Below are 13,276 nucleotides of genomic sequence, written 5' to 3'. Positions count from 1 at the left end.
CTTTGAGTGTATATACACATGCAGGAGTCTCCAAGCCTGTATGCATATGATTAACTCCACAGTGCAAACAGAAGATGTTTGATGTTCTGACTGGCGAACAAGATCTGATGTCAGGAAGGAGAATAGCCATTGATACCCAGCAGACAGGCTGATCACTTCTGACAAACACTTCTGCTGATGCTAAGCGTCTGCTTAGGTTACTGCTGTGCCCACAACTGCTCATTACATGCTGCAGGGGTGCTCATACACGCCTATTTTCTGTATTCTAGGCTCCCTATGACCTTTCCTCTCATCTTTCCTCAGTGCAAAGGAAGGGAAACTGTGGCATGCTGACAGTGGAAGGGAGGGGGAGAGGAAGGAGACATTATTATTGAGCTAGTCCCTGGGGTCCCTGGGTGTGGATGGGAGGGAGAGATGGGACTTCAATGTAGCTTATGTCAGAAGTAATGCTCCGAGCAGTGTTGGCAGCAGTAGCTGTGACGAGGCAGAGCAAGCAGCCAGGCCTTGTTGAACAGTGCATGTGTGTTACAGGACATGACTGCATACTCACAAGTACAAGGAAATGGCCCTTTGGTGTGCTTGTCTTGTCTTCTCAATCCAGTTCCTTGGGGCTGTTTGCAGGTGACAGTGTTACCTGTGTGAGCCCTTTTAGCTGAATGTGCTTACTCTTGAGACACAGTTGCTTCCCCTGATCACATGGATGCAAACATGCAGGCTGTTTTTATTCTGGAGTGCTTGCAGAGACCGCAGGTGGTGACCTGTGTCCTCCCTGCTGCAGTGCTTGCTGCAGTGAGCCACATGCTGAATGTTTGACTGGCAAGTCAAAGGGATGAGCCAGCCCTCGCTGTCACACCACATTCCTGCCTTCCCCAGAAATGGGAAAAATACAACATGAGACACATCCTTTGGCACCTTATGTGCTCCATGGCATGGCCCTGTGGTTACACTGAAGATCTTCCTGTCCTTTGCTCTGTGTTATATTTAGCCCATCTCCTTTTTACACAGCAGCACCAAGCACACACTGCTCTTTGAAGTGGAGGTACCAGAACCTGTCTGTCAGGGCCTCTCTAGCAGTGTAGTAGGAAACCAGAGAGAAACTGGTCATTGAGACCAGTCCATGGCGACACTGGGCAGAAGACTGAATTCAGACCTCTTGAGTGCCAGCAAATGTCTTCATCCCAAAACCATCTGTCTCCTGCTTCCCTCTTTTTCCCTTCCCCTGCTGTTAGTGGGAAAGCCATTCCTGCCCCCATCAGGGAAGCCTTTTGTTGCCTCCTGGCCTTACCTGGCATCATCAGGATTCAGCCCTGAACTGTGCAGCAGTGGATGCCCCTACTGTAACTGAGGTCTCTTTCCCTCCGTGCATGAGCAGACACTGGCTGGGGAGTGCTAAGTCATCCACATAGTCATTCTTCTATTGGTCTTAGTGTTCTGCTTTTGTTTTGCTAACTTGTAGCCATGGTGTGGTTTGTGTCTGGCAAAATGCTGTTGTGTTACAGGCACTAGGATGCTAAAGTCCATGGGACCTGTCAAAACCACACACCAGAGTCAAGCTGACAACAGTCTTTTGCACTCCTTTCCAAAAGCTAAAGTACTGAAATACAGACAGGAGGGAAATGCTTGAGAGATTGCTTTGCAAGGCAGGGATAGCACATGAGTGCTGGGTAGGCTCCCATGGGTGTTCTGTGCCACTTTGCCCAAGGGTTTTCATCCTCAGGCTTGGCAGGACATTTTTCAGGGGCTGCCTGTGCTGAAGGCTCTTGCAAGCTAAAACCTTATCAGCTGATGTCTGTTCCTAGGACAATGTCCTAGTGCAGTGTCTCTTTGCAGCCTCTGTTCAGATCCCCAAATATGTTTGTTTGTATTTTACAGTGTGAATTGCCACTTGTTCCTTCACGCTTGAGATGTCAGCTCTGAAGTGAATGAAAGCTGACAGGCTGTGGGCCTAGAAATAACTCCTGTGCAAACTGTCCTTGCACCATTGTGCCCTGGCCTGCAGCATGCTGCTCCTCTCCTGGCCTGCTCCCCTGCTCTCCTGGCTGCTCACCACAGCTAGAGAGGTTGTTCTGATTGTGCCCTGGGGAGAGGAAGGGAAGCTCCTGTTCTGCCATGAAAGATTTGCAAGGTTTGGACTAGGAGGGAGTCTCTGATTTGATTTGGGATATTGAAACTGTTCTGCATTCACATCCAGGGCTCAGTTACCACGCCACCACCAACATTTCCAGGGTTTTCTGGGAGGTCTGTGACCTCCTCTCCTGAGTTCCTCCTGTCTTGCAAGCTCTACATCAAGGCAATACTGTATCTTGGCAGATGAACATCCATCAACCCAGACAGTCAGAGCAGTCTGAGATGTGAACAGCCTCTTGCTGACAGTAGAATTGAGCTAAGAAGCATGAGTACTGTTATCTGATTTATCCCATGTGTTCCCTGTTTTCAGATCAGCATCTTCATGACTCACCTGTCGAACTATGGGAATGACCGTCTGGGACTGTACACTTTTGAGAGCTTGGTGAAGTTCGTGCAGTGCTGGACCAACCTTCGCCTGCAGACATTGCCCCCTGTCCAACTTGCAAAGAAGTACTTTGAAATCTTTCCTCAGGAGAAGAATCCCTTGTGGCAGGTGAGGAGGCAGCTTTAACTGCTCCTGGTGGGTTTTGAAGAGGCATGTCCCACATTTAAAGTGCGGTAAGACTGCTGATGCAGAGCACAGAGGGGTAATGAGGAAAGCTTTTAGGTTTAACCTTTGTGGCTTGAGGCTCTAAGTGGCAAATTGCAGGGTGGAAGGGATGGGGAGTAGGAGCAGCAGGACACAATCACGGTGTGAGCTTAGGGTCAGGGATAGCTGTCAAAAGTGGCTGGGGGCCAGGCTTGTAGGCATTTGGGTCACTAAAAGACTTATATTAATTAGAGCAAACTGCTGTGAAATGTTAAGTGTGCAAGGAAGAACCCTGTTTGGTGCCGGAGGAGCTTGCAGGCATGTTAATATGATTAATCTTAAAGTAATCTCACACTGCAGAATTCATGTTCATTAAATTAAAACGTGGTTATTCCATTTTATCCCAGTGCAGCAGCTCTCTGCATGGTAATGAGCAGATGAAGTTAACTGAAGGTGATAGAGTTGTCTGTCTGCCAGAAGTTCACAGATGTTGAGCTGTACTATCATGGTGGCCCAGGCCAGCATGACTGCAAAGGGCAAGGCCTGTGGTTAATGCTCTCAGAGGGACCTTGGCTCTGGTGTCACCCTGGAGCTTTTGGAAAACGTTCCTGTGTTTTTAGTGAAGTATTTGTGATGCTGGCAGGGTAGCAGTGTGGTTGTGAAGTGTTCTTCATATGCTAATAGCATTCTCCTGAGAGGAGCGGCCTTCTAGCTTCTCCTCCCCTTTCCATTAGCTCCTGTGGTAATGCTTAATCCCATCACTTGTGCTGCAGAATCCCTGTGATGATAAGAGGCACAAGGATATCTGGTCCAAAGAGAAAACGTGTGATCGACTCCCCAAGTTCCTCATCGTGGGACCTCAGAAAACTGGTAATGTGAATACTTTACCTAAAGATAGATTGCAGCTTCCATGTCATTCCTCCAGAGAGGAGAGCTGGAAGGGTCTGTGTAGTAGTTCTGTACGGCTGTCCTTTATGCAAGCTGCCAAATGACCACAGAGGACATTTCAGAGAATCTCGGGTTTGCTCTAACCTAAATCTAGCGAGCCTGCCTGCACTTTGCACCCTGGCACTGTGGCTGGCTCAGTCCTGATTCTGTCTTTTCCAGGTAAGCTGAGAGAAACTGTGGCTTTTCCTAGTGTATCACACGCATAAGCTGTCAGCAGGGCTGAACACAGGCGCTTGGCAAAGGTTCCAGTGAACGCCCCCTGGTGCTTTTATTGCGGCAGATCTGTGTGCCCACTGCATGCTCCCTGTCAGTCAGTGGGAGGGAGATCCTCTTTTGTCTGACCTCTGTCACCACCTCTTAAGTGCTGTGGCATTGTGGTTGGCAGCGATATGGCTGTATATACTGCACTAGGAGTCCCTTCGAGGCTGAAGAGAACAAAATCTTCAGCCAAAGCCAGGTCTTCAAGCCTTGGGTTTCTCTGTAGACCAGTGAAACAGCAGCCACCAACCACACACAGCAAGCAGTGATCCTGGCCTTGGGAGGAACCTTGTCCCAGCCATATTACTGTCTCCTACCTCTGTCACTGTGAAGCTCTGTTGGTGTGTGTGCAGCATGAGCCCTTCTGTATCATGGCCCAAGCTGCTTGAAATGGCACAGTAAGAAACCCTTCTCTTGGCTGATTTATCGTCCTGCTGGAGCCTACAGTTGTTTGCTGAGCAGGATTATTGGGTTTGGCTGAGTAAAAGGAAAAACATGTACAGCAGAGGCAGGCCAAGGCATCTCTAGCTGAATTCTCATGCAAGGACACTAATGTTGTCCCTAGCACACCTCCTTCCCAAACACGTGATACTGTCCTGCAGTGCCCAGGTCACTTTATGTTTGGTAGGTATATGTTCTGCCACATGAATGTGGCTGTGCCACCATTGGGGGAGCCAACATGGGTGACAGCTGTTATGCTAAGGAGGTGACTTAAATCAGCTGCATGAGCTGACCCATGAGATTGAACTGTTCAGTCAGGTTCAATCTCAGTGCTTGGTGTCACCGCTATTGTAACCTGCATGAATGGTGGGTTAGCCACATGTGGTAGGAATGTGCCCATCTGGGGACTGTTCTTTGCAGCGTTGGTAAAGCTTTTCATTCAGCCAAGTGTCATGTGTGACCCAGGTCCCATTAACTCGTTCCTGTTGCAGGCACAACAGCTGTGCACTTCTTCCTGACCATGCATCCAGCGGTCACTAGTAACTTCCCAAGTCCATCCACCTTCGAGGAGATCCAGTTTTTTAACGGACCCAACTATCATAAAGGAATTGATTGGTAAGAACCCTGACACATGTTCTTCTGCGTTAACCCATGTTACATTGCTTTCTCCTGAGTTTCTCTGTATGTCCACCTCAGCCACCTTAGTAGCTTCTCCATTTCTGAACAGCTATTTTCGTAGCTATTGATCAGTGCATGCTGTTTTCCTGCTAACCCAACTGCTTAGTACCAGGACATGTAATTCCTGATTTCACTGCCTGCTCATCAGAAGACTTGTAGGCATGATACAGCTTTAAAAACTCAGTCTTTGTTGAATGCTCTGCTGTCATGAGGTTTCTTTTCCTTTGACATACAAACCAGACAACAGTGCACTAATTTAAAAGTCCTTTGTGGTTTCTGAGTTAAGAGGCAGTGCAGAGGGGACAGCCTCCCTCCTGTTCTGGGCTCTTCAGACTTCCAGCCATCACTGCCTTCCTCACATTGGCTCCAGTGTTCACATGCATACCTTGATCTTGTGTAAAAGTATGCTAATGTGTTTCCACCTGTTGGTGTCACTATGGCACAATTATGCCAGTGTATTTCCAGGCAGAGACATTTCAAAGGCGTTTCTTGCTCAAGGCATTGACTTCAGGTCAACTGTGGCACTGTGCTCCCTCGTGCATGGCTCTGAGGGCAGCTGTGTGGCAGCAGGGCATTCTGCTCTTGGATTTCTTTGCCCATGAGCTCTGGGAGACTTCTCTGATCATTTAGAGGATGCTGAAAAGGTATCACAAGGGCATTAGTACTTGAGCAAAGCTCACAGGAGTCAAGCACTACAGAACTTTGCACCAGCTGACAGGCCTAGAAAGCATAGGTTTTTATGTGCATCTCCTGGAAAAGTCATCCAACTTGACTGGAGTGTTGCATCACATGCAAGAATCTTTACATTTAGCATGGAATCTCAGTTACTTGTATAGCTTAACTTTCAACAGACCAGTCTTCTAGTACTTTACAGTGCCTTGTCCCACACATTGCCCTCTGCCTTACTCAAATGCCTTAGATACCATGTAAGCTCCTGTGAGGCAGAGCAGAGCTCTTTACCCTGCGCCTCAGTTATGGACAGATGTGCAGAGAGACACATGAATCAGATGGGTTCAAACAGGTTTAGGTGGGTTTAAACAACCAGTCAGTGGCAGGACAGGCAGCTCATTCTGGCCTTACTCTTGGATCGAACCTCTTTTCTATTAGAACTAGTACACTAACCTCAGCTTTTTCCTTCCACTGCCCAAAGACTTGGAGAACACGCTCTCAGCAAAATACTTCATCATCTCCAGCTTTCCATGTTGTGCTCCACCACACCTTATCCTCTGCCAGCTCTGTGCCTGTTTTCCCATTCACTGCATTCCTGGGGAGCTGCAGTTGTTCTGTGAAGTGTGTCTGTTCAGAAGGCACAAGGGCATCATTTTGTCATGTGCTATTTCTTTGTTGGGCCAAACTGCTTACCAGTGTCCCATCTGTTTGGCAGGTACATGGAATTCTTTCCCATCCCCTCCAATGCCAGCACAGACTTCATGTTTGAGAAGAGTGCCAATTACTTTGACACAGAGGTGGTACCAAAACGTGGTGCAGCCCTGCTCCCTCGAGCCAAAATCATTACTGTTCTGATCAACCCTGCTGACCGAGCCTATTCGTGGTACCAGGTAACAACCCAGCACTGTTCTGTGGGTGAGGGCCAGAGAGGTGTTCCAGTGAGGTGAAGTGGAAATCCTGTGGATCCATTTCCCTAGAGGGGCCAGGGGATGTGAGTCAGACTGCCTTACACACAAAAGCATTGGTGGGTGGCTGTGCCAAGTCAGTGGGGTCTGCAGAGAAATGTGCAAGGTGGAATTCTGTGTTCTTGCTCCTAAATTCAGCTTATGTTTTCCAGCACCAGCGTGCTCACAATGACCCTGTGGCACTCAATTACACCTTCTACCAAGTGATCTCTGCAAAATCCCAGGCCCCTCAGGAACTGCGCAACCTGCAAAGCCGATGCCTGCTCCCTGGCTGGTATTCAACTCACCTAGAGCGGTGGCTAACATACTACCCCTCTGGGCAGGTAGGAGGCTTGGCAGTAAGGCTGTTGTGTGGAGCCCTTTGTAGGTTTAGTGTAGAGAACAAACTGTTATATGTGTGTGTGCTTCAGCTACCCACCCACCCAGCCCATTGTTTTCATGTGACCTCCTGTCTTGTCTTCTGGAGCAAAAGCAGCCACTTGCTTCCTCCTGCTATGAGGTAATAAGAAAATCAGGCTTGAATACTCCGATTTTGCACCTTACTGTGTTTGTAAATGTAAATGGGTGCAGAAGGATACTGTGATCTCCTGGAGAGCTCCAAAGTATTGAGAAGTTCAGCAATGTTAGCACTCCCTTCCTTTCATGGTGGCCAAAGACTCTCTTCAGGCCCAGTAGGCACTCAGCTACTTGCTGCAATTTCACTGCTTTAAAGAGAGGCTCTGTGTCTCTGCCACTTCTTAGTTCCTGTGCTGCAAAGCCTTTAGCTGCCTGCTGAAGGGGAATATCACTGCAGAGAAGTCTGGATCCTATGTTTTGTGTGTAAATTTGCAAAACATCCATTAATAGATAATATGGAACATTACTGTCTCAATTCAAAAGAAATTTATAAACTGTCTAATACAGTGTGAGTCAGAATATGTTTCTTTAAGTTTCTTTCTTTCCACTGCTGGGGTTATCCTCAGACAGTCTATAATCCAGCAAAGGCTTATAAGCCCATTTAGTCTGTTATTCTCTGCCAAAGCAGCAGCCTAAACTGTACGTGACAGATCTGCCAAGACTAAAAGAGACATGGGAAAACATTCTTGGGCTTACATCTCATTGCCCTACTATTTCTGGAGGTCACTGCTGCGAATAATGATAGAGCCAGACACATCATCCGTGCACTTCTTATGGGGTCAGGTCTCTGACCTTCCCCAGAACACAGTTCATGTGCCTATTTTTTTGTTGTGTTCTTTGAAATTGATAATTTATTAGCACAAATATTGTTCATTATTGTTTATCACACATGTAGCAGGAGAATACTCAGAGATTACAGATGAATACTTAGCACAATGGCTGCTGGCATCTAAAAAAGGACATACGAGGTTTCCAAAGACAGTCTGTAAATTGTGCTACTGCTGGGCCTTAGTGCTTAGTTACAGGGGGGCTGGCCAAAGGCAAGTTTATTAAGCAAAGCCTGTCAAGATCTACTGGTTTATGGTACTTGTGGCCCGTACTGTAACTTCTCTATTTATCTGTGGTGACAAATGGGCCACATCCCTTCACGGCGTTGCTCTAGAACAGGCTTTTTTGGCAGCCTTTACTCACATGCACAAGGGCCAGGGGCAGTTTTGAGATCCAGGAAGCTCACAGGTGTCATTCAGCACAGGCTGTCACAGGCTAAGGTGGCTGCTGTCTTTTCAGCTTCTCATTGTGGATGGTCAGGAGCTGAGACATAATCCTGCCTCTGTAATGGACAACATCCAGAAGTTCTTGGGAGTCACGCCACTGTTCAACTACACCCAGGCCCTCAGGTAGGGAAACATTTTGGGAGAATGCTTCCTTTGCCAAGTGTGATACTAATAAACACTTGTTTAGAAGAATACTTACCTTGAAGTATACAAGACTTTAAAGACTACAAGACCTGCTATGGTTTCAGAGGTATGGCTAACCCTAAAATTAGGTTCAGATAGCATGAGATGCTATGCTGAGACTGAAAACATAGCTTAGCCTTTCACGAAATTATAGGGAAAGGGGTGGGGTTTTGTCATAGTCATAGAGCAGCATGAAGTTGCTCACAGCAGTAGCTATGATGTTTTCCATTTAGTCTGCATGGTTTCAGAAAAGGTGCTGGAATTATTAGCACTCCTTATGCTTTGTGTTGTATCTGACAGAAAGTAGAGGAGGTAGATTAAAAATGTGTGACAAGCTGCTCATATCTGCAACCAGATGGAGATTAGGGACACATGGCACAGTTCTGAAATAGTGAGTCTATTATTACAGAAGACATGGTCTTGACAGGTGCCCAGAGCTATCTGAGGAAGTGTTAGTAGAGGCACTACCCCACTGCTAATAAGATGAAGGATGTTACTCAGCCATTACTGTGATCTTGCCCATACTGCAAGTGCAGTTGATCTGAATAGACTAAGTGCTAGTTGAAAGTCTGCAGTGGAGATCCTGAACATTGTTCTTTGCAGCTGAAACCTGTGTTTTCACATCTCTCACAGCCTATGCTCTTTGAGGGTGGTGGGTGGTATGCATGCATGTAGGCATATGGCAATTGCCCTTTAACAGTAAAGAGAGGAGAACCAATTCAGTTTTCCTCCTACAAGTCTTTTCAAAGGGATGGCACACATTCCCCAGGGAAGGGCAGGTTTAGAAATGTCAGATTATTTGACAGCCTTACTTGCTGGAGCACTTTTGGTGATAGTAAATGGACTATTTAGAATCATGGTATTGGCTGGTACCTTTCACCCAGGGTCAGAAATTAATGGTCCACTCGCCTCAGAGTTTGGTAGTGGCCTTGCTCAAACCTCAGGCTCCTCTTTGGCCATCTAAGGGCACAGGCCAGGCCAGACTCAGACACTGTTCCCAGCATTGCCTTATACCTGTGTTTTAACAAGAAAAGAAACACTGACTTTTTAAATGCTTGGGGGGATGGGGAGGGGGTGGTTCTAATACTTCTCAATTATAATGAAGAGATTTAAAAGAATTTACATACACTAAGACATTACTATTCCTCCCCCCAATCTTAATAGACAAATACTGTTAACACTACATTGCCTCTGAAATGTGCATAAAGCTGAGACAGTCACAGTTGGAATGGGTTTCTTATCAAAGTAGTCAAGTGCCAAAAAAAAGGAACCAATACCACGAACAAATAAGTAACTAAAACCCAAACCCAATTTGTGAAACACTGAAATGGGAAATGCTTAAGAAGTTACTTAATTTCTGCTGCTACTAATTGGGCATGTGGCTGTATCTTTTAAAGACAAATGTCCTTTCCAGATTTGATGAAGCAAAAGGATTTTGGTGCCAGCTGCTAGATGGAGGAAAGACTAAATGCCTAGGAAAGAGTAAAGGAAGAAAATACCCTGATATGGATTCCTTGGTAAGTAACTGTCTCAAATCTGTTGGCAGTGAGAGATGTAGAAACATCCCAGCAACCCAACCTGGATTTTCCTACCATCTGTGTCCTAGATGACCTACAGAACATGTGTCCAGGGTAACATTTTCCACTAATGTGGTCTGTGTTTTCCACAGTCACGGCTGTTCCTAAGAGACTTCTACCATGAGCACAACATTGAATTATCCAAGCTGATGAACAGACTTGGGCAGCCCCTTCCAACATGGCTCCGAGAGGAACTGCAGAACTCCAGCTGGAGCTGAGAGGGATTCCCTTGCCCCCAGTGCCATTGGGATATGTGGTGCTCCAACGTGTGCTACAATGCCATCTATTGTCAAGCCAAAATAACTCGACAAATGAGCAGGAGCAGAGAATGTGCATGTGGAGCCTTTCCCCACCATTAGGAAGGGCTGCTGCCTGTGACACTGCCCTGGGATATAGGGTGCAAGTCACATTCTTGAGTATTAATGGTGTGTTACACTTTTGACTTTTACTTACAGGAAGGCTTTGGAATGCCTGCCCTCCTTTTGAGCAGGGGAGAGAGCACCGTAAACACTTTATGTTTAAAATACTCCTGTCAGTATATGAAACAGGCACTAGCTGGAGGGTTAACGTGTTAATGCCTCTGAGTCCAGAAGTAAAGACTTAAGAGTTGAGCTATTCAGCCCACTGCTGCAAAAAAGCAGCAGCTTAATAGAAGGGGGAATCTAGTCCAGTGAGCCCCAGCTTGTAAATAGACTACAAGTCTATTTGGCAACACCAAGGTACAAGAGCACCTTGTTCCTCCCCATGAGGAGTACAGTGGCCATGATCATGAGTTACAGTGTGGCTGATGGAGACTGCACTTTCTTGGAGACAGATGTAACAGACCTAAGATTTGCCTCTCCTTACCTGCAGCACTGTTGGCCTGATAGCGTCCAGTGACTGTGGTCAGTGGGCAGTGGGAGAAAAGGCGAAGCTGTGACTGCTGCTGCCAGATTGATTTGTCATCTTAGGGAAGAGGTTGCCACATGTGGCAACGGGGCGAGTACTTCTCTGCAGGGACTTCAGACATTTCAAAAGATAACCAGGGAGCAGTATGTCCCTTTAGGGCACTTTGGAGGCATGTGTTAGTGCAGCACAGCAGCTGGGGGAGGCACAGCTCAGGTACTGTCAAATAAGGCTGATACAGCTGAAAGCAGACAATTGAGTTCCCCATGTCTAATCAGCTTAAAAAAAACACCCAAAACCAACAAATATTTGTCTCTTTCCAAGAGCTCCAGGGTTCCTACCACCTGTGCTGATAGCTAGTGCCTGTTTAATCCCCATGCAGTCCAACAATCCAAGGAGGAAAGCAAAATACAGTTGAAAGTATCATTCAGAAAGGCTTGGAGTTAGAAGCATTTTTCAACATCCAAAAGGGGCTTTTTAGTTTACTACTGCAGAGTCAAGTAAGTACACAAAGGTGCTTTGCCTCCTCCTGCAGTTGCTGGATAATTGTTCTCAGAGGAAATCCTCTGTCACGGTTGTACATGTTTTCTGTCACTGAGCCATGGGCTTTGGAGCTGCGTGGGCCATCGTCCCTCCCTCCTGGGCACAGACTGTGCTGCGGTTCCTGAGAACAGAGGGGCAGGATCCATATGAACACAGAGTATGGAAAGTTCCACGACCTGTCACAAGCTCCTTTTCTCCTACCCAGAGAGAAGTTGCTTCAACCAGGCTTTTCCATTGAGCCTTAGGTATTGTGTATTTCTGAATGAATGGTGCATTTACCGTTGTATGTAAATGTATATAGTATGCAATATAGTATTTTATTTCATGTGCCCTTGGAAAGGGTTATTTTGTGCAGCCAAAAAAAAAAGGACAGAAAGACTAGAAACCCCTCTCTCGCTCCTGTTAGAGAGAAGAGCCCAACTTCCTGCACTGGATTCATGTATAGCATCATTCACATTGAATGATAATGAAGAAATTCTTGGCTCTCGAAGCTGAGCACAAGTGTCTGAATAAAAGCTAGAAGTAGTAGTAAGTGGAGATTCAATAAATGTACTACTTATTTTTCTTCTTTGTGATGATTTGGAGTGATGTCATGGACCCATACCTGGTACAAGGGTAAGAAAAACTGAAACACTTCAGGTCTTACAGCTGCTACCTGGGAGGTCAACAGAGGTGTTTGTTTAACTTATGTCTGTAACAGTAGAGGAGCACCTGTAGGCTTGCAGAAACTGGCACAGCACACAGCCTGTAATTAGAGAGCCCACAAGCAGACTTACAGCAATATGCAACCTTACACTGAACTGGAAGCAAAACATTGTTTAAATAGTCTCGGGTGTGAGAGCATTGTAGAACAGCCTTACAGCCCTCACTTCAGTGAGCACTTCAGAGATAAACAAACGCAGCCACAGCAGAGCAGCTGATTTTACATGCTGTCTCAGGCGGAGGAGGATCCCAGCACCAGTGCTACTGATGCTCCATTAAACACACTTTCCTGCTCTTAATCCATTACAGGTTGTCACTTAACATACACAATTACTTTGTGCTTTACCTTGGACTATGTGGAGATGGATTTAAACATTAAAGAATCATCAAGGTACCAGGAATAGATACTGGGAGGGGCTCAGTAAATGTCAGGGTTAGTTGACTGGTGATAGGCATTCACTTAAGGCAGCAAAGAGCAGCTGTTTATTCTCATTATTAATTCTTTCCAGCTACATAGCTTCATTTCAATGCTATGCTAGTTCTTACTGCTTAAGTTAATGGCAAACAAATCACCTGCCATGGTCAGATGCAAACACAGGACATCCTTACCTGATTTAGCTGATGAAGGGTTATTTTCAGATCTGGTAACTCCCTCTGACAGCACACTGCTGCAGAAGATACCCTCTTTCCAGACATCTCTTCAAAGCTGTGGAAACACACACCCCCTCCTACAAGAAGCTTCTGTAATACCAGAATCTCAGTGATATCAAAAAAGCCAACAAAACCCATCTTTTCCAGTGAGATAAATGTGTTACTAGATACTGTCCCATTTGGTACTGACACATTACAGACCTTAATGCTTAGACAGTGGAAATAAACCTCATCTTCTTACCTTTCTTACCTAAATGTTTAGCAACAGAACTTCATGGTAAGCAGCTGACATCTAATGCAAGGGAAACCATAAGCACAAAAGGTTACCTGAACTTTTTTTGGTAATGTTTTAAAAATACTCATCAGTCTGATGCATAGGAAACCAACCTATTGAAAAAGGAGTGATTGACCAGGTGCCAGAAAGGTCATTCTTCAGAACTGGAGAGGTAA

General features: G+C 46.1%; 1 protein-coding gene across 8 annotated transcripts in view; it reads left to right on the top strand.

Annotated features, from left to right (window-relative positions):
* The window catches only part of NDST2 (N-deacetylase and N-sulfotransferase 2), a 136,564-nt gene extending 124,523 nt beyond the window's left edge, over positions 1-12,041 (top strand). For all 8 annotated transcript variants that reach the window (XM_034065293.1, XM_034065291.1, XM_031052160.2 and 5 more), the window contains 8 exons: positions 2,438-2,620; positions 3,430-3,526; positions 4,795-4,918; positions 6,366-6,540; positions 6,768-6,938; positions 8,299-8,408; positions 9,883-9,985; positions 10,138-12,041. In XM_034065293.1, coding sequence (XP_033921184.1) covers positions 2,438-2,620; positions 3,430-3,526; positions 4,795-4,918; positions 6,366-6,540; positions 6,768-6,938; positions 8,299-8,408; positions 9,883-9,985; positions 10,138-10,263 — 1,089 coding nt within the window. In that variant the 3' untranslated portion in view covers positions 10,264-12,041. The remainder of the gene's footprint in view (positions 1-2,437; positions 2,621-3,429; positions 3,527-4,794; positions 4,919-6,365; positions 6,541-6,767; positions 6,939-8,298; positions 8,409-9,882; positions 9,986-10,137) is intronic.
* The last annotated feature ends 1,235 nt before the right edge of the window (positions 12,042-13,276 follow it).

The sequence above is a fragment of the Melopsittacus undulatus genome, chromosome 8 (assembly GCF_012275295.1).
Source record: "Melopsittacus undulatus isolate bMelUnd1 chromosome 8, bMelUnd1.mat.Z, whole genome shotgun sequence".
Taxonomy (NCBI): Eukaryota; Metazoa; Chordata; class Aves; order Psittaciformes; family Psittaculidae; genus Melopsittacus; species Melopsittacus undulatus.
Note: the sequence above shows the minus strand (reverse complement) of the source record. Positions and strands in the feature narration are given on the sequence as shown.